At 44.6% G+C, this 20,186-nt stretch overlaps 1 protein-coding gene across 9 annotated transcripts in view; it reads right to left on the bottom strand.

Moving 5' to 3' along the window:
- TTC27 (tetratricopeptide repeat domain 27) overlaps nucleotides 1-20,186 on the bottom strand; it is a 172,748-nt gene that overhangs the window by 147,341 nt on the left and 5,221 nt on the right. For all 9 annotated transcript variants that reach the window (XM_005296273.5, XM_065589208.1, XM_065589207.1 and 6 more), the window contains exon 3: nucleotides 14,170-14,299. In XM_005296273.5, coding sequence (XP_005296330.2) covers nucleotides 14,170-14,299 — 130 coding nt within the window. The remainder of the gene's footprint in view (nucleotides 1-14,169; nucleotides 14,300-20,186) is intronic.

The raw sequence follows: 20,186 nt of genomic DNA, 5'->3' as shown, positions 1-20,186 counted from the left end.
TCAATACATCTGTTTGTTGCTTCTATCTAAAGCAGTGTGTTTGGTTTAAAGTGTGTCAGAGACTCTCCTTGGGATAACAAGCCTGGTACATATCAATTTCTTTGTTAAACTGACAAACTTATATAAACTTGCAGCATCCAGCAGGTATAACTGGACGCTGCAAGACTGAGGTTCCTAAGATTGTGTCTGGGACCAGAGATATTGGCTAGCGTCATTCGGTTGCAAGTAGCTGGGAGCAGCTTACATGCCAGAGGCTGTGTGTGAACAGCCCAGGAATGGGGGTTCTCACAGCAGAGCAGGGTAAGGCTGGCTCCCAGAGTCAAGGATTGAAGTGGCCTAGTAGATCACTGGTCCAGACAACACCAGAGGGGAATGTCACACTCACCAGAGGATAAAGTCTGCTCACCAGGCTGACATACACTGGTACTCTCAAGCCACAACCCCACCCCAAGGCCTACCCCTTCTTGCTTCATCTCTAGCAGGGATACCCCACCAGCAGGATTGGGCTTAAAGACTCCAGTTCCCTGCTGGGTAAAATCTGCATCTCCAGTTAACAGCCGCCCCAGCACATAAATCCCATATCAATTAATGATGCTGCTCACCAAACAAACTAACCAAAACTGCCTCCAATAATTTAATTAAGTCACCTTATAGACACCCAAATAAGTCAATTTAGTGCATCCTTCCATTGTCCAAATAAATTAATGCTGGGTGTTTCTCTAATAGTCAGTTAGCGCATGCTATCTCCTCCCTCCCCCAGCACAGAGTCCTCTGATGGGGATAGTGTCAGCACAGTCCCACATGGACATACAGAACCCTCTGCTTGGGAAATTACGTTCCATGGCTCCCGCTAAAGGGACTGCCCTCCAGAACGTCTCCTCTGCTTAATGGGGTATGGGTGCCATCCCCCACAGTGCATCCTGCTCTTAACCCAGAGTCCATGCATCCCTCCAACTATTTTAACTGTAATGACAGCCTTCTCCCTTTACAAAGGCAGCTGGAGATGTTTATTTTCATGTCACTCCATCAGTTTACTCTTGCTTTATGTTTGGAAGGTTTCCTTAGCAAACAAAAGTTATGTACTTTTTCCCCAAAAGTAACAGCTTTGCCTTCAACCTCTGGAGAATCTCTTATCTGAGAAAGATTCTTAGTCATCTTGGGTGAGTGGGGATTGTTCAAGCCCTGATGTAATATTAGCTGAGCAAAATATATATGGCTGTTTAAATATTAATTTGTTCCCAAATGAAGTAAGGTTATCTGCATCTAAACAATATTCAACACCTTGACTGTCAATTTACACTCAAGAAAAAACTTGCTAAGTGAAGTTGTTCACTTTTTAGTGGAGTCAAATCCTTGCTATAGTAAAGCTGGCTTTCTTCCCTCCCTGATTTTTCTGGGTAGTGCTGTAATTCATTTATATACATTTAGATAATTCAGCCTTGTATCCTACAGCCAATGCTGCTGGGTATCAAACTGTTTGATACCGAGAGGAATTTTTACATGACATCAGCATAGTGGTTTCAATTCCATTCATGAAAATGAAGTCTATGATGGTCTGATGAACCACTTGTGAGTAAAACAGTAAAGGAAATAAGTTGTTTAACAGCTGTACCAAAAACCTAACACCAGGCCCACTCAAAGGAAGAATTTTACCAACATCCGTAACTAATCTGATTTTATGAAAAAGGTAATATGCTAAAGCAGAGGTCCCCAAACTTTGGGGCGTGCCCCCATAGGGGGACACAGATGATCATTCAGGGCGTGCGGCTGGGGCCCCAGGCCAACCCCCCCATGGAGGCTGGGGAGGGAGCACCACCCAGCTCCGCTCCTAGCCCTGTCTGCCAGCCCCGTGTCCGGGGCTCTGGCTCCCGGTGGCACTCCAGCCCCCAGCGGTGGCCCCAGCCTTGGACCCCTTACCTCTGTCTACGCTCCCCTCCCCCTGGAGCCTTGGCCCTGCTCCTAGCCCCAGTTGGGGGGGCGCAGACAGGGATAAGGGGAGGCACAACCCTGAGAAGTTTGGGGACCACTGTGCTAAAGAATAGCACCAGGGATTTAGTTGGAAACTAATTTATGCATACATCAACAAATTCAGTGCTGATTTTAAACTGTTTTTTTTCTTTTTTAAATTTTTCCTATGCTTACAGATACAATAAAATAAAGTACTAAGAAGCACACAGCATACCCACCTCCTATCAGCAAACCAGATGTCTATTTTGATAAAGACAAGCTCTCTGACCTTTGATATGTTGCAGCAATCTACAGTAAAATTATTTGCTGCAGCAATCCATTAGGCACAAGTTCACATTTCAAAGCCACTAGCAGGATAAAAGACACATCTGTCCAGTTAAAGCAGTGTCAGAAGGACAACCAAGAGGGGTAGAGATAGGTGGTAACGCTGTCCCAGACTTAGAAATGGGTCTAGGACTTTCAGAAAGCCATAGCAATTTTTCTTATTAAGTTGCTCTCACAGTGTCATGCCCTCCTCCATGCAACCACCACCACATGGAGAGTCCATTTCTTCATGTCCAGAAACCTAAGCCAACAGCTGATCTTCTAACCCCACTCTCCAGACTGCATTTAGGAATAAAACCCAAACCAACAGAACTTGCTGCTAAAAGGTATCAATGAGGATGAGAGCTTAGTAGGATACAAAAAAAAAGGGTTAGACATTTACAATACTGACAACATCAAGCATCCAAATGTCATGACTCAAGGGTCCCCCATCCCTCCTCCTCCATCTTAAGATTTGGCTAGAAATCATGAGGTTTTAAAAAAATAATATATTTTTGAGTTCTTTTTATTTGCCTTCTAGTGTTTGAGCCATTAAGGGTTGCATTTTAAAGCTTTAATCTACAGCAGGAGGGGGTTTCAGAACACACACCAAATATCAAAAAATCCGGCATAAGAACTGTGAGAGTCACAGTCCATTTTGGTCAATTTCACAGTGTTGTAACTATAGGGATTCTGACCCAAAAAGGAGTTGTGGTGGTGGGGTGGTCGCAAAGTTACTGTAGGGGAAGTTGCGGTACTGCTACCCTTACTTCTGTGCTGCTGCTGGTGTCAGCGCTGCCTTCAGAGCTGAGCAGCTGGAGAGCGGCAGCTGTTGGCCAGGAGCCTAGCTCTGAAGGCAGAGCTGCCACCAGCAGCAGCGCAGAAGGATGGCATGGTATGGTATTGCCACTCTTACTTCTGTGCTGCTGCCTGCAGAGCTGGGCCCTCAGTCAGCAGCCACCACTCTCTGGCCACCCAGATCCGAAATCAGCATCACAGAAGTAAGAGTGTCATGGTATGGTATTGCAACCCTTACTTCTGCACTGCTGCTGGGGGCTGGAGGGGCACTGCCTTCAGAGCTGGGCACCTGGCCAACATCTGCCACATTCCAGCCACCCAGCTCTGAAGGCAGCGCAGAAGTAAGGGTGGCAAGCTTGTGTAGGAGGAACTCTGAGTTGGCTTCTTAAATACCTTCATGCTGTTTCACATCTGATACTCCCTGATGAAACATAGGAGCCTTGTCTTATAACAGGCTTATTCAAAGTGATACAAGCTACAAAAGTGAGATCTTGGAAGAGTGTTGCCGTTTTCATAATGTAATACAAATACTGTAATGATAAATAATAAGTGTGTAATAAGCATGTCATAAGAACACATTTTATATTTCCAAGATCACTGCTTTTATAATTTATACTCAGGTAAAGGAGAAAATCCCTGGAAATATTCATTTTTAGGAGGGGGTTTGTGAGACTCGACATTTTAGTGAAAGGGGTTCACAGGTTGTTAAAGTTTGTGAACCACTGGCTTAGACTAACTCAAACCCGATGGAAATGAACCTGCATGTGGGGTGGGAAGACAATGAAGTTTATTATATAACAATAGCCTGAATTAATAATGCCATGGAAGGGGGTCCCTAATGCGGAATTTGGGGCCATCGTGTTGTGAAGTACACTAGCATTTTTTTCACAAGAATTATGAATGGATTCATTGGTCTCTTAGTGAAATCATACGGATACTTTCCAGCAAAGGGAACAGTCTGACGGTGTAGAAAAGGATTCAAGAAATGAAGTGCCAATTTGAATGTGTGAGGATAGGGATTCCCAAAGCTTTTACGAAAGTCCCATTAACTAAAAGAGTTTCTCGTTAATTTAAAAGTGATCTAAAAATGAACTGACCGGTGAAAGGGCAGCAGGAATTGTTATTTGTTTTAAACACCCTATGGCTTGTCTACAAGAATACTTGGTTTGTGGCAAGTGGAGGTGTAAATCCAGGTGGCCGTATAGACCTTATTGCTCACACTAAAAGTGCTCTTTAATATACTCCCATTTCAAAGCAGGCTAGCACCAGGCTAGTTTTACATCCCAGCTTGCTGCAAACTAAGTGTTCGTCGAAGCCCCAGGGTGTTTAAAATAAATAATTCCTGCTGGCCTTTCACCTATCAGCTAATTTTAACTAAACTAACTGTTTATCTGGACTAAGGGCTAGTCTACACTAGAAACACTACAGTGGTGCAGCTGCACCAATGTAGCTGTGCCACTGCAGCGCATCTGCTGAAGACGCTCCATGCCGACAGGCAAGAGCTCTCCTGTCAGCATAATAAAACTAACTCTGAGAGAGGCGGTAGCTAGATTGGAGGGAGAAGCTCTCCCACTGACATAGCAATGTCCACACTGGCGCTTCAGTTGGTGTAACTTACGTCATCAGGGCAGTGGCTTATTTACACCAGTGAGTGACATAAGTTACACAGATATAGGACTTTTCTATACAACAGGTTACGTCTTTGCAGGATCAGGGCCACAGATTGTAAACTTTTTACCACAGAGGCCACCTCTTCCCCCCCACCCACCAAACTTTTTTGATCCCAGCAAGTTCAGTCCAAAAATTGAGATGTACTTTTTTTCCTTTTTGTATTCAGAGTCATTATTTGTCAGCTTTCACCATTTCGCATACAATACCTGAGGCAATATCAGGTAGACTATTTAAGCATTCAAGTTCCTTAATGGCTGTTGTGCTGAGATCACTTCAGGGAAATGGAACACATACCTACTACTAAACTGTCAGCTATTCCTCCATTTGGAAGTTATTAAACCATCTCAATATCTATACTCATAAGCATCAAAGCATAATTCAATTCTGTTAAAGATCCCACAGGATTATTGTTTAATTTACCTATAATCTAAGTGGGGATAGGATTAATTCAGAGGGGAAGAATAAATGTATACACCCTCATGAACACATTGCTCATGCAAGGCGTCTATAAGGACCCTACCTGTAGCTAATCTAAAAAACAGTATTCACAATTTGTTCTTTCATCTGATTTATCCAGGGACAGAAATAATTATGGTCAGACCCAGTTATCAATGCACTCATAGCACAATTATAATTAGAAATGCCTTCAGATGCTGATGCTGCCTAGGAGTAGGCATAAACCAAACAGCATAAAGTTAAGACCAAGCTCATAAAGAGCTCTGAAAACAAGAAAGGTAGTTTTGAACATGCTCCTGAAATGAATGAGATGCAGAGGTGGGGAAAAGGAAGGTTTATTATGGTATTTAAGATAACATGACATGATTGTGTTTATTCTTGAAACAGGCAGCAGCACATTTAAGTATGGAAAGTTGGGACTTGAAGTGGTGTGGGAGAAAGCATTGCAGCAGTTATAGTGACAGGCGATGGAAGCATGGGCTAGGCTAGGGTTTCTTATCACAGATAGAGAAAATCAGCAGCATTCTTTATTGATCTCTCTCTGAGTTTGCACATTCAGGGTGAAGAAACAATGGATTCAGAGAGAAACAAAACGTCTCAACTGGGCTTTTATTTTGTTAATTGATAGAGTATTTCTTCTGTTTTCCCTCATATTTCTTGATGTAATTTATATCAGGACAATTAAGTACTAATATGTGGATAGATTAGAAAGTTTAGGAATATTGAGGAAAGAATAAAAATTGGAAGTTTATGTTTTGTATTTAAACTGTCTAGGCCCCGGGAGTGAGGGAATGGACAGAGGTAAGGAGGCCGAGGCTGGGGGAGGGGCTGGCTAGCGCTCCCTCCCCATCTCTCACAGGGGCTGGCCCAGAACCGAGCCATGCCCCCTTAGCGAGTGTGCCCCCCAGTTTGGAGACCTCTGTATTAGTTGATCTAGGATACAAATGCTGGACTTTACAATCCTTCCAAGGAAGTTAAAAAAGTACTATATACTCATTCATAAGCCGAATTTTTTTTAGTAAAAAAGGGAAGCACCAGAGAAGGGGGTCAGCTTATGAATGGGTATAGAGAGGGAGAGGTGGGACACAGCCCCTCTCCCCAACAGAAGGAGCAAGGAGAGGCTGCAGAGCCAGAAGGGAAGAGGCGGGGCCAGAGTCTCTCTGCTTCTGGCTACGCTGCTCTCCCCCCAGCCTCCAAAGCAGCTGCAGCTCCGGGGCTAGCAGGCTGCAGCCGTGCTGCTCGGCCCCGCCCCCCAGAGCAGGCTGTGGCCACGCCGCCTGGCCTACCAGAGCATGCTGGGGCTGTGCCACCCAGGCCAGCCCCCTGGAACATGCTGCGGCTGCACTGCCCAGTCTGGCCCACCGGAGCAGGCTGCGGCCGCGCTGCCCAGCCTGCCAGAGCATCTCCAGCCAGGCCAGAGCCATCCTCCCCAGATAAGGTGGGAAGGGATGGGATGGGGAGAGTGGGTGGGTCCCAGGCTAGGGGTGGGGTCATGTGGGGGGTGGTCACAGGGGTTACTCCCTGACTCCCAGCTTCTCCCCCCCAAAAAAATTTCCCCATCAGTTGCTGTCCTGGCCCGTCAGGGTAAGCAGCTCGCACGCCGAGACACTTTGTTTACTTAGGTTTACCTCCGTGCCTGCGGACGCTCGAGGTAAACAAACCATCTCAGCCACCAGCGGCTGATCTGGATGGCCCGCGAGCCAAAGTTTGCTGACCCCTGAATTATAGGGTCAGCTTATGAACAGGTTAAAAATTTTCCATTTTTACTTATCCATCTTGGAGGGGTCGGCTTATAAACGAACTGGCTTATGATTGAGTATATACGGTACTCTAAGAAGTGGACAAAGGCAAATCAATATTAGTTGCTGCTGGATGTGCTAAATCAGTTGTTAAAATCCAGCTTACACAATAGTGCCCATATATATTAACTCTTAGGCCTGGTCTACACTACGAGTTTAGGTCGAATTTAGCACCGTTAAATTGAATTAAGCCTGGACACGTCCACACAACGAAGCCCTTTTTTTTGACTTAAAGGGCCCTTTAAACCAGTTTCTTTACTCCACCTCCGACGAGGGGATTAGCGCTGAAATCGGCCTTTGCAGGTCGGATTTGGGGTAGTGTTGACGGAATTCGATGTTATTGGCCTCCAGGAGCTATCCCACAGTGCTTCATTGTGACCGCTCTGGACAGCACTCAACTCAGATGCACTGACCAGGTAGACAGGAAAAGACCCGCGAACTTTTGAATTTCATTTCCTGTTTGCCCAGCTTAGAGAGCACAGGTGACCACGCAGAGCTCATCAGCACAGGTAACCATGATGGAGTCCCAGGATCGCAAAAGAGCTCCAGCATGGACAGAACGGGAGGTATGGGATCTGCTCGCCCTATGGGGAGACGAATCAGTGCTAGCTGAACTCCGTAGCAGTAAACGAAATGGCAAAATATTAGAAAAAGTCTCAAAGGCCATGAAGGACAGAGGCCATAACAGGGACGCACAGCAGTGCCGAGTGAAAATTAAGGAGCTAAGACAAGCCTACCACAAAGCCAGAGAGGCAAACGGAAGGTCCGGGGCAGAGCCGCAAACATGCCGCTTCTACACGGAGCTGCATGCCATGCTAGGGGGTGCAGCCACCACTACCCCAACCCTGTGCTTTGACTCCATCAATGGAGAATCACGCAACAGGGAAGTGGGTTCGGGGTACGAGGAAGATGAGGATGAAGACAATGAAGATAGCTCACAGCAAGGAAGTGGAGAAACCGGTTTCCCCAACAGCCAGGCTATGTTTATCACCCTGGACCTGGAACCAGTAACCCCCAAACTCACCCAAGGCGTGCTCACAGACCCTGAAGGCACAGAAGGGACCTCTGGTGAGTGTACCTTTCTAAATATTACACATGGTTTAAAAGCAAGCGTGTTTAATGATTAATTTGCCCTGGCAATCGCGGCCAGTACAGCTACTGGAAAAGTCTGTTAATGTGTATGGGGATGGAGCGCAAATCCTCCAGGGACATCTCCAGAAAGCTCTCCTTCATGTACTCCCAAAGCCTTTGTAAAAGGTTTCTGGGGAGGACTGCCTTATCGCGTCCGCCAGGGTAGGACACTTTACCACGCCACGCCAGTAGCACGTAATCTGGAATCATTGCATAACAAAGCATGGCAGCGTATGGTCCCGGTGTTTGCTGGCATGCAGACAACATCCATTCCTTATCTCTCTTTGTTATCCTCAGGAGAGTGATATCATTCACGGTCACCTGGTTGAAATGGGGTGATTCAGAGGTGCCCCTTCCTGCTCGGCTGAACAGAAATGTTCCCCGCTGTTAGCCACGTGGGGGGGGGGGGGTGAAGTGATCATCCCAGAGAATTGGGGGGGGGGGGGCGTAGTTGGGTTTGTGCTGCATGTTAACCCGGAAACCGCAGCCCCTCCTTTTACATTGCAAACCCATTTTAAATGGCCAACCCAATGGGTGCTTAGTATGGGAAATGAGGGCGCTGCTGTTTGAAACCATTCCCACATGTTATGAAGGTTAAAAAAGCCAAAAGACTGTGGCTTACCATGGCTGCCTGCAAGCCGAATTCTGTTGCCTGGCACTGCGTGAGTGATCTCTCACACCAAACCGGCAGGCCCTCAATATAAGAGGAAAAATGCGACCTTGTAACGGAAGCACATGTGCTGTGTAATGTGAACAGTACATTTAACGTGAAAGAGTGTACCCATTGTTCTCTAAAATGTGTCTTTTTTAACCACCTCTCCCTTCTCCTTCACCAGTTGCAAATGTTTCTCCTTCACAGAGGTTAGTGAAGATTAGAAGGAGAAAACGGCGGACTCGAGATGATATGTTCTCGAAGCTCCAGATGTTCTCCCACGCTGACAGAGCACAGCAGAATGCATGGAGGCAGTCAATGTCAGAGTGCAAAAAAGCACAATATGAACGAGAGGAGAGGTGGCGGGCTGAATCGCGGGCTGAAGAGAGCAAGTGGCGGGCTGAAGAGGATAGGTGGCGTCAGCTTGCAGACAGGTGCCTCTGCCCAGGTGCCTCTGACCGAACTCACTGAGGAATACGACAACGAAGGATACCAGTCGTAATACACCATCTACTGCCAAAAGGCAAGGAGCTGCTGCTGTATAGCAATGCAGCCCCACGTCTGCCAGCACCCAGATAGCCGATGACTGCTACCAGTCGTACTGCACCGTCTACTGCCAAATGGCAATTAGCTGCTGCTGTGTAGCAATGCAGTACCACATCTAGATGACATAGGGTGACGGTGAGCTGAGCTGAGCGCGCTCCATGCTTGCCGTGGTATGTTGTCTGCGCAGGTAACCCAGGTAAAAAGGCGCAAATCGATTGTCTGCCTTTGCTCTGACGGAGGGGGAGGGGCCTGACATGTACCCAGAACTCCCCGCGACACTGTTTTTGCATCATCAGGCATTGGGATCTCAACCCAGAATTCCAATGGGCGGCGGAGACTGCGGGAACTATGGATAGCTACCCACAGTGCAATGCTCCGGAAGTCGACGCTAGCCTTGGTACTGTGGACGCGGTCCGCCGACTTAATGCACTTAGAGCATTTTATGTGGGGACAAACACAGTCGACTGTATAAAACCGATTTCTATAAAACTGGCTTCTATAAATGTGACCTAATTTCGTAGTGTAGACATAGCTTAATATAAATTCTAAGGGTATCAAATCAAGTTTACTGAAGCTACAAAGATAAAAAAAAAAAAAAGGAGTTTGTGCCTTCTTTGCTTCTTTTTGATGTATAAAGGCAGCCTAAAAAAGTCTATCTTACAAATGGCAGAAATGTCAAAATAAATTAGTTTTAAATACTTTGAACATCCTTTCCTCTCTCAATGAGGTTTCATGTCCTCAGCTTCCAGTGTCATAATCCTCCTAATTTCACTGTGGACTCTTGAACCCCAAACAAGATCTGAACTTCTAATGTTAAATACAATCAGGAAATTTCAGGCTCTCTTTATATATTGGAGACCAGCAAACTAAAAAACCCCAAACACACTAAATTTGGGGGTGGGGGGGGGAGGTCAGGTCACCTTTAACATACTCCAAAATAATAGGTCTGCTTTTAATATAAAAATGCCATACCTGAATTTAAATATACTTAGAAATATATTCCTGCAGAGTACACTATGACAGGCTAACACCACTCAAATGTAATTAGCTTCCCAGCAGAACATGAAGTAAAGAATGATTTTTTTAAATTACACAAAATCTTGTATGTATATTTTTCTAATATTCTATTTTCATCATGCTCATTAAATCATCTCCTTGATACCGTAGTTTTTAATCACAGTCATTTATATTGCTTTAATCTTTTTCATAATATAATTCTCTATCCAAAGCAAGTCAGGTATGGATGTAAAATTAGCAGAGAATACTTAAATAGAAATGGACCTTGTGGTGGTGAAGAGTCCAATTTGATAAATCACTCAACCCACTAATATCAGAGTTTCAATTAAGTCTAATTAAAACCACCGGTAACAGTGAGGATTTTTCAGAAGCAGAGATCATTCCTTCAAAAGATAAGCTTAATTCAGTTTTATTCCAGGAGGCTCTCAATGCAGGTATACCATGTTTTAAATTCAATCAAATCTTGCTATTTGTTGTGTTTCATTATTTTCTCAAATAAGTAGCTTAGTACAGTGATTTTCAAACTTTTTTTCTGGGAACCCAGTTGAAGAAAATTGTTGATGCCTGCAACCCAATAGAGCTGGGAATGAGGAGTTTGGGGTGTGAGACGGGCTCCGGGTTTGGGCTCAGGGCTGGGGCCGGGAGTTGGGGTGCTGGAGGGGATCAGGGCTCTGGGCTGGGGCCAGGGATGACAGGTTTGGAGTGCAGGGGAGGCTCTGGGTTTGGGCTCAGGGCTGGGGCAGGGGGTTGGGGTGCGGGAGGGGGTCAGGGCTCTGGGCTGAGGGTGCAGGCTGTGGGGTGGGACCAAGGATAGGGGTTTGGGGTGGAGTCAGGGCTGGGGATTGGGGTGCAGACTTACCTCGGGTAACTCCCAGTCAGCGGCGCAGCCGGGGTGCAGAGGCAGGCTTCCTGCCTGTCCTGGCACTGTGGACCGCGCTGCTCCCCAGAAGCGGCCAGCAACAGATCCAGCTCCTAGGCGGAGGCGCGCAAGTGGCTTCGCCTAACTCTCACCCGCAGGCACCACCCGCCCCCCGTTCTCGTTGGCCGATTCCCAGCCAATGGGAGTGCAGAGCTGGTGCTCGGGATGGAGGCTGCAGGCGGAGCCCCGTGGTCCCCCAGCCTAGAAGCCGGACCCGCTGCTGGCCACTTCCGGGGCACAGCGCAGTGTCGGAAAAGGTAGGCACTAGCCTGCCTTAGCTGGGCAGCACCGCTGACGGGACTTTTAACATCCCGGTCAGCAGTGCTAACCAGAGCAAGGCAACCCAGTGTCTTACATGCTGTGACCCAGTACTGGGTCGCGACCCACAGTTTGAAAAACACTCGCTTAAGTACATTTATCAGTACTTTCAGGCCACATGTCTTACTCTTAATGTTATTCTTGTATGGTTGTGGCTGCCTGAGTGTACACACTAACCATGATGTCCAGTTTTAGTTCCTTAATGTCTCAACAAGTTGCTAAACGTAACTTACAAAATAGCAACTAATGCCTAACGCGCAGTTGCGACAAAGGCACAAGCAGATATAATATTGTGCTACTAAGGTAAAAACTCTGCTAACCCTCTCAGTTACTGAAAGGATGATGGGGCGTCCAGGATATCCAGGTTTATGGATCTTGGGTAGCAAATAGAATACCCCTGGTCGGGATTCTAGGCATGTGTCTGTCTTCAAAAACAGACTCCAACGAGAGACTGCTGAGCTGGAATTGATATGCAAACTAGACACAATCAACAAAGGATTGAATAAGGACTGGGAATGGCTGAGCCATTACAAACATTGAATCTATCTCCCCTTGTAAGTATTCTCACACTTCTTATCAACCTGTCTGTACTGGGCTAGCTTGATTATCACTTCAAAAGTTTTTTTTCTCTTACTTAATTGGCCTCTCAGAGTTGGTAAGACAACTCCCACCTGTTCATGCTCTCTGTATGTGTGTATATATATCTCCTCAATATATGTTCCATTCTATATGCATCCGAAGAAGTGGGCTGTAGTCCACGAAAGCTTATGCTCTAATAAATTTGTTAGTCTCTAAGGTGACACTAAGAAAAGTGTCTACAATTACACTAGCTATGATTCAACTATTCTTGTCCAAAGTTCTGTTTTCTCCATGCAAGAACTGATATCACTAAGTGGTGCAAACAAAGCAGCTCCCTGATCTGTTTTAAGCAATGGTTACATCAGCTGCTGCAAGAGCAGCAAAAAACTATGATGATGTATATTTTATTTGTCCACGATTTAACTAAAGGCATCAGCTATTGTATTCCTATAAGTAGATCTTTGTAGACACTAACTTCTATTAGTACAGGAAGAGAGATATAGAGAAGTCTTGGTGAGAAAGTGGCAATTACACTTCAGTCTAACTACATACCTCTAAAACATAATACTTCAAAAAGTTATTACTTTGTTGTATATGAAGAAAAAGATTCCAAAGTAAATAGAATTATCCACCAGTTCTAACTTTAAAAATCCCTTTGCTATCTTGTAGGAGTATTGTTTGTCTCAGTAATATGAAAATGCTTAATGCTAACCCTATTTATTAAGGATTTGATCCTGAAAAGGTGCTGAGCATCCAAAACTCCCACTGAAATCCACCTCAGCTATAGATGCTCAGCATGTTTTGGGAACATCAAGCCTTCAGTTTCCCTTCTGTTGCACAACCTTGTTGACAGTCCTTGAGAAACAGCTTCTTTGTTAATCATTTTAACTGGATCAAAACATTGTAGGCTAAATACTCTCACAGTAATTATGAATATACTATATTGCAATTAAAGCCTCTGCCATATCCCAAATAAATTAGAGAGATGCCGTAGACCAGGGGTGGCCAAACGCAGCTCGTGAGCTGCATGTGGCTCTTTTGCACTTAAAATATGGCTCACAGAGCCCCCATCTTCCACCTACCAGACTAGAGCAAGGGAATCTTGGGGCTTCAGCCCCGCAGGAGATGTCTGTCGGGGCTTGGGGCTTCAGCAGGAGTGGGGCTGAAGCTCCGAGTCCAGGCGGGCTGAAGTCCTGAGAACTTCTGAAGATTATACTATGTGCCTCGGAGGGTCAGTAAGTTTGGTCACTCCTGCCCTAGACACTGCCTCTGGCTGTTCTGTTGAAACTGATTTTTTTTTTTTTTTTTTTTTTAAAGGTAACATTTCGTTCTGCAGTCTGACCAGGTTGAGATGTTTGGAATAGAATATTATGAATTGGGGAGGAGAAATCTCATGCTATTCCATGTGAGAACACCAGATGGCAGCTTTGAAGGTGCTCAAAAGGCTTTACAAATGTGACATTACCCCCTTCCCAAAGTTTATGACTGCACTTTTGAATCCAGTGCCTTAGTCGAATGTGTGGCCATGGAAGCCCATTAAAATATGTGCTTGTGTAGAATCGCTGGGATTACCTGGGAGTTAACAAGGTTAAGAATGTTTTAATACAGAAAATAGGAATGCTTTGTATATATATCAGATCTTTGCAGAAAGCCACAATCTCAGAACCACTTAAGTCTGCTTCTCAGGAGTTTGCAAGACATAAGTTGCCATAGGTTCTTTGAATGCAACATTTCTGTACCTTATGTTTGCCAGACACTGAAGTGTCCACTCTAAAATACTCTCTTAAGATTGTACTTGGAAGAGGCTCATGCAGGGAAATGAGAAAACCCCATGACACTCACAGTCACCCTAGCTGCAGCAACAGAATTTACAGATAGTAAATTTCTATTAATTCACATTGCCTGCATTTGTTTAGGACACCTGTGTATGATTGTTACAGGAGACATGTGCTATCAGTGAATAGAAGTGACAGTAATTAACCAAAATACAGTTTTTTAAAATGTAAGCGTACCTCACAGAACTGGTGTAACAATGAAGATGGCAAAAAGTCCTGAGGCTGTAAGTGAACAGGAGGTCCAGTCCAATTGCTCTGAACAAAGAGCTGCAAACTGCCCACGCCAAGCAGAAATATCAACCTTTGTCTGCAAGACAGATAATCAAAGAAATTAACTGATGATATTTTTCATCAAAAAACATCATAGAACAGATTTAGTCTCATACCAATTAAAACACCCTTGCAGCCTTAAAATTTGCTATTTCTTACTGAAAGAAAAACAAAGATGAAGAAATTCAGTATCCAAGACGGTAGAGCTATGGGGGGGAAATAATGAGAGTATGGATATTATATGGATATCAAGAACATTCAGAGTTGTCATAATTAACAAGTATTTTAGAAGCAATATTAAGTCTCGTGCTTCATTGCTTAATCGCTAACTATTAGAGATCAGGGTAAGGCCTACTGTGGGGAGCAGATTAATCCACATCTACATAGTATAGGAGTCTTACACCTTCCTCTGTAGCATTTGGTACTTGCCAGACAGACAGAAAACTAAATTACATAGACCTTGGGTGTGATCCAGTATGGCCATTCACCACAAAGTTATGTTGGCCTAGTTGTGCCTGTGTCTACACTTAAATGTATTTCCCATTGATGTATGAGCCCCATTATGCCAACACAGGAACACCACCTCCTTCAGTGACACAGAGCCATGGCCAATGTACTTAGGTCAAAGCAGCATGAGTGCAGACACCATGTTACTTACGTCGACCCTAACTATTCTCCAGAAGCTGTCTCATAATGTCCAATGCTGACCACTCTGGTCACCATTCTGTACTCCACTGCCAAGGGGTCATGTAGACCACAGTCGTCACTCCTGACCTTTAAAATCACACAAGTTTTTGAAATGCCTATTCCAGATTGCCCCACTTGACAAGTGCATTTAGCAGCTCTCCGTTGTTGAATGCAGCTGGCCAGCTGACCATGCCAGCTACATGCTCCTAATGCACTCCTGCCTGGGGGAGACAGATTTTTGCATCTCCTGGGCCTGCAGGGAGAAGTGGCTGTGCAAGTACAGCTCTGAATCAGCCTTAGAAATGTCAACATCTATGAACAGATTCCTTGGAGGATGCAGTAGAAGGGGTACAACAGGGACCAGCAGCAGTGCTCTGTGAAAGCCAAGGAGTTACGGCAGGCATACAAGAATGCCAGGCAGGCTAGCAGTTAATTTGGTGCTGAGCCACAGGCTTGTTGCTTTTACAATGAGCTGCATGCCATATTCAGTGGAGACACTCACCCCACACACACACCATGGATACCTCCAAGAAGCCCAAGTCACAGGCCCCTGCTGTGAACAGCAAGAAGGAGGAGGTGGAAGAGGAACGAGAAGGAGGAGTATGGGGGAACAGGTGACCTAGGGACTCAGTTGCGCAGCAAGCCAGGACCTGTTTTTGCCTCCACTTCAGTTCAGCTAGTGCAACACAGCCAAGCCCAATGCAGGGTAAGCGTGTAGATAAATTTTCAATGACAGGAGTGGCACTCTCAAAATAGCAGGAAACATCTTTTGACTTTTCATTAATTTACTCGTGCTAGAAGAGGAAGTGGTACAACCAAGAGAGGCAGAGTTGCTATCTGCTTTTCATTCCTCTACAGAGTTCAGTGTGAGGGTCCATGCAGAGAAATTTGTTTATGTACACAGGGATAGCCCTTGAATCCTTCCAAGAGATCTTTATGACCCTTTCAGGGAAGTACCCTGCAATCCTCTGCAAAAGGTTTCTAGAGAGGGCTGCCTTATTTTGTCCTCCGCAGTAGGACACTTTCCCATGCTGCTCAGCGATAACTTCGGCAGGCACCATTGCAGTACACAGACTAGCAGCATATGGGCTGGGGTGACTTTGGGACGCCAGTAGTAACTATGCTTGCGCCCCGTTACTCTCAGGAGTGAGATATCAGCAAAAATCACCCCTGCCTGCGGAAAACGGTGCCAATATTCAGTGGCATTTTCCTATATAACTGAGCAATTCCCTCCTCGTTTTCTTAACCACCTGCAGGCCATACTCCTGGTGGCTGTTGCTGTGACTGCACTGCACAAGGAATCCCAAGCAGGAGTGAGAGGGTAATGCTTAAAACTTGAACGGAGCAGCAGAGAGAGTTTAGCATATTACATTTCTCTTTCTGCAGTAAATACACTTACAATGGTACCTCTGTGTATTTTATCTGCAGCTCCTGCCATCGTGGACTTCAGGGTCTCCCCCTCCACACCCTCAGAATGCCTATGCCAAATAAGGGAGGCGAAAGAAGAGGACTCGGGATGACGTGTTCAATAAGAGCCTGTGAGCCAGTGCTACATTGGACTGTGAACACAGGGCCTGGAGTGTGAATATTGCAGACAGCCTGGAGAAGGAAAGAGTGGAGAGGAAAAAGGCCCAGAAGTCCCAGAAGGAAAGGGAGAGGGAGATGCACGAGGACATAACGGGGCTTCTCAAGCAGCAAACACAGATGCTGCAGACTCTGGTGGACCTGTAAGTTCAATCAATCAATCTCAGGCTCGCCTCCCTCACAGCCCATTGAGAACACAATATCCCACCTCAACATTCCATGTGGCATTGGAGGTCACAGCAGTATCCCTACCACTCTATGCTGAGGGACATTAAAGACAATCACAGCTTCACATACACTAACCTGTGAAAGCCAGGGTTGGTGTATACATAGCTGAAATGGACATGAATGTTCTTTCCTTTTAATACATTCACAGAACAAAACTTACGTTTTTAATGTTTTAAAATTACTGGTGCGGGTTTGCACTGATTTTGTTACAGAATAAAATTCTATTATTTAGAACATAATTCATCTTCATTAGTTCACAACATATGTGGCCAAGTGCTCAGCAGTTCTGAAAGGAACTAATTACCTGTTACTGCACAGTGTCACACAACTAATGAAATCAGTCTCAAACAAAATTAATAGGTGCACTGACAATATTATATTCCTACATGTAAAGCAATAGCCACATTTCAACATTACCAATTATAATCTGCTGGTTGGGAAAGAAAGTCTCTGCTTGCAGCTTTCTGAACAGTCTTGTGTTCTTAAAGATGTGTGTCTGATGCACCTTCCCTGATCAGTCCACATTGATGTTGGTAAAGTGTCCCCCGTAATCTATTAACACTTGCATTACCATAGAAAATTAGCTCTTTCTATTTATGTACTCTGTGGCAAGGTGGTCTGGTGATAAAATAGGGATATGCATGCCATTTATTGCCACACCGCAGTTTGGGAACCCCATTACTGCAAAACTATCCACTAGGTCCTGCACATTTCCCAGAGTCACAGTCTTGTGTATTAGGAGGCGATTAACAGCCCTGCACACTTGCATGCCAACTGCCATGGTGGATTTCCTGACTCCAAATTATTACCAGTCAGTCAGAAATCAATCTGGCATCACAAGCTTCTACAGTGCAATCACAACTTGCTTCTCCATTGTCAGTGCAGCTCTCACGTTGGTGCCCCTGTGCTGGAGGGCTGAGGTAAACTCCATGCACAGATCTATGAATTTGGCTTTGCGCATCTGAAAGTTCTGCAGCTACTCCTCATCATCCAAAACCTGCATTATGGTGCAGTAACACCAGTCAGTGCTGGTTTCTTGGGCCCAGAAGTGGCACTCTACCATCTCCAGCTGCTCCATGAACACCATCCAACCTTGAATTGGTTCTCACTATGTCCCACAGCAATCGGTCCTCCAAGAAACTGTTGACTCCCATCACCAGTCAGACAATAATTGCACTGTCTATTGCTCGCTTGTTAAATTTTTAAACAAGCACCTTCCTGATTTCTTCCATGCTGTACCTCACACTTAGGAGGAGCAGAGACATCTACAAAACTACCTTATCGTTATCCTTCTTCAAATCCCTCATTAAAAAAACCAAAACCAACCAACCAAACAAAAAAAACAACTTTTGCTGTGATGCCTACAAAAAACTTGACAATGGTTAGGCTGCTGGTACGCAGAGATCACTGCCTATTGAGCCGACCAATATTGTCCCATTGTTTCCTTGCGCTCCATCATCTGTCTGTAAAAATCTGCCGTCTCTTGTCTTGTATTTAGATTGTAAGCTCTTTGGGGCAGGTACTGTTCTTGTTTTGTGTTTGTACAGCATCTAGCACAATGGAGTCCTAATCTATGACCTGGGCTTGCATGACAATACAAACGAATAAGGGAACATATGCTATCAAGCTTTATAATATACCTAAGCAAAAGTGTATGTATAATTGGTGATTTTGTTTAGAAAAAGAACTGACCAATTTATATATTGTTAGAGCACATAAATAGAGCATTGGATGAAAAACAAGTCAACAATCGGGGTGCTCATGATGAGGTTTCTTGTGGTTTAAGCTTTCATTCAACTTTTGGATTCTTTTCTGTCTTCCATGGCTTGCTTTCTTAACATGTTGGATCCATGAACATACTATACTTCAAGACCAAGGAGACAGCAACAAGGTGACATACAAAAAACAAACATGGATACCAAAAAGAAAAGGAGCAAATGAGACTTATTCTTTTCCCAAAGAGGTCATTGAGCCCTTTTGGGATTCCCTTGGGATAGTCCATTCCCTCTCTCTCCCTATATCACACAAACATTATTTCCTTCCACTCTCCAAAAATCACACGTCAAGGTGACCTGCAGGCAGAGATAGGCTAAATGTGGTTCCTTCAGAAGTCACCAATGTTACTCTGAATTGAATCAAACTTCTGAGCTACAAATGTTGCTCCTTCTCTGCAGGTAACACGTACCCAGTCTCCTAAACTTTCCAGGTTACAACTGACTCAGGATCGAAGCCCATAAATATATCTCCCTTCTGGCAGCAAAATGTGTTACCATTTGATAGCTGACTCACCTAAATGGACCATCATAATTCACTGGTGACTGTTTTTAACAAGGAGAGTAAGAGTGTTAATTTTCCAGTGTAGTTCAGTAAGTATGAAACTAATAATATTCACTTACTACATTTATCAGAAGGAGGGAGAGTATCACCAGATCACTCTAGACTCATTTATTTTACAAATACTACAAATGATGAATGAGAAGATTTTATTTATTTTGCCTGGGCATGTGGGCTGAATGGAGCCAGTGAGTCACCATCTCTCTCTCAAGGAGAAGAAAGGAGCAGAGGCACAAATCTCTAAATAAATAAATAAATAGAAGTTATTTTTGAGAGCGGGAAGAAGCAGAGTGGATTGAGCTACTTTATTTTTGCAGGGAAGATAGGGGACAGGGAGTGGAACAGGCCTAGGGCTGCTCTTCACAAAATGAGAAGTGGGTGGTGAGGGGGGAAAAAAAGAGCAGAAACTTGTGAGCTACTGCTCCTTTAAGTAGGACAAGAGGAGTAAGGCATACCAAAGACTGAGGTACAGAAGAAAGAGCAGTTGAGAGACAGAAGACCTTCTGCACATCAGGAGTACAGCAAGAGAAGCAATGAAACCCTGTAAAGAGGTGGAGTCCACTGTAAATTCATTGGGGTGTGGGGCACATTATCATTTGAGGGCTTAATTTAAATCAACAAGATGCATCAATGTTGAGTACTATTTATTATCAGATGATAATATCTTGAACAGTTAAACTTCAACTGTTCAAAAGATTCATTTCTTTAAAGTGCACCACACTAGGCTAGAGAGGGTGTATTTCATCTTGGGGATTAGGATTATGTCTTGGGCTGGTACGTACTGGGTACATTTTTCAATCCCTGATAGAGTGGGGTCTTTCTTCTTTGTATACTCTGAACAAGATGTTCCAAGAAACAGTTTACAATATTGAGATTTTCTCCAGACTATATCCCTATATGATTTTCAGCCAGTATTTAATTTCAGAAAAAGTCAGTCACTGTTAAAACTGTTCTGATCCAGAGACCAGTAGCACACTGCACTATATTTGTACTCTTATAGCTCGGAATATCTCTCTGCATATTCTACTTCCTGACCTCTTCCACTTGATAGACTATAAAGTCCTTTACAAAGAATGCTGCTCTCCCCACCT

Source organism: Chrysemys picta, chromosome 3 (genome assembly GCF_011386835.1).
Source record: "Chrysemys picta bellii isolate R12L10 chromosome 3, ASM1138683v2, whole genome shotgun sequence".
Lineage (NCBI taxonomy): Eukaryota > Metazoa > Chordata > Testudines > Emydidae > Chrysemys > Chrysemys picta.
Note: the sequence above shows the minus strand (reverse complement) of the source record. Positions and strands in the feature narration are given on the sequence as shown.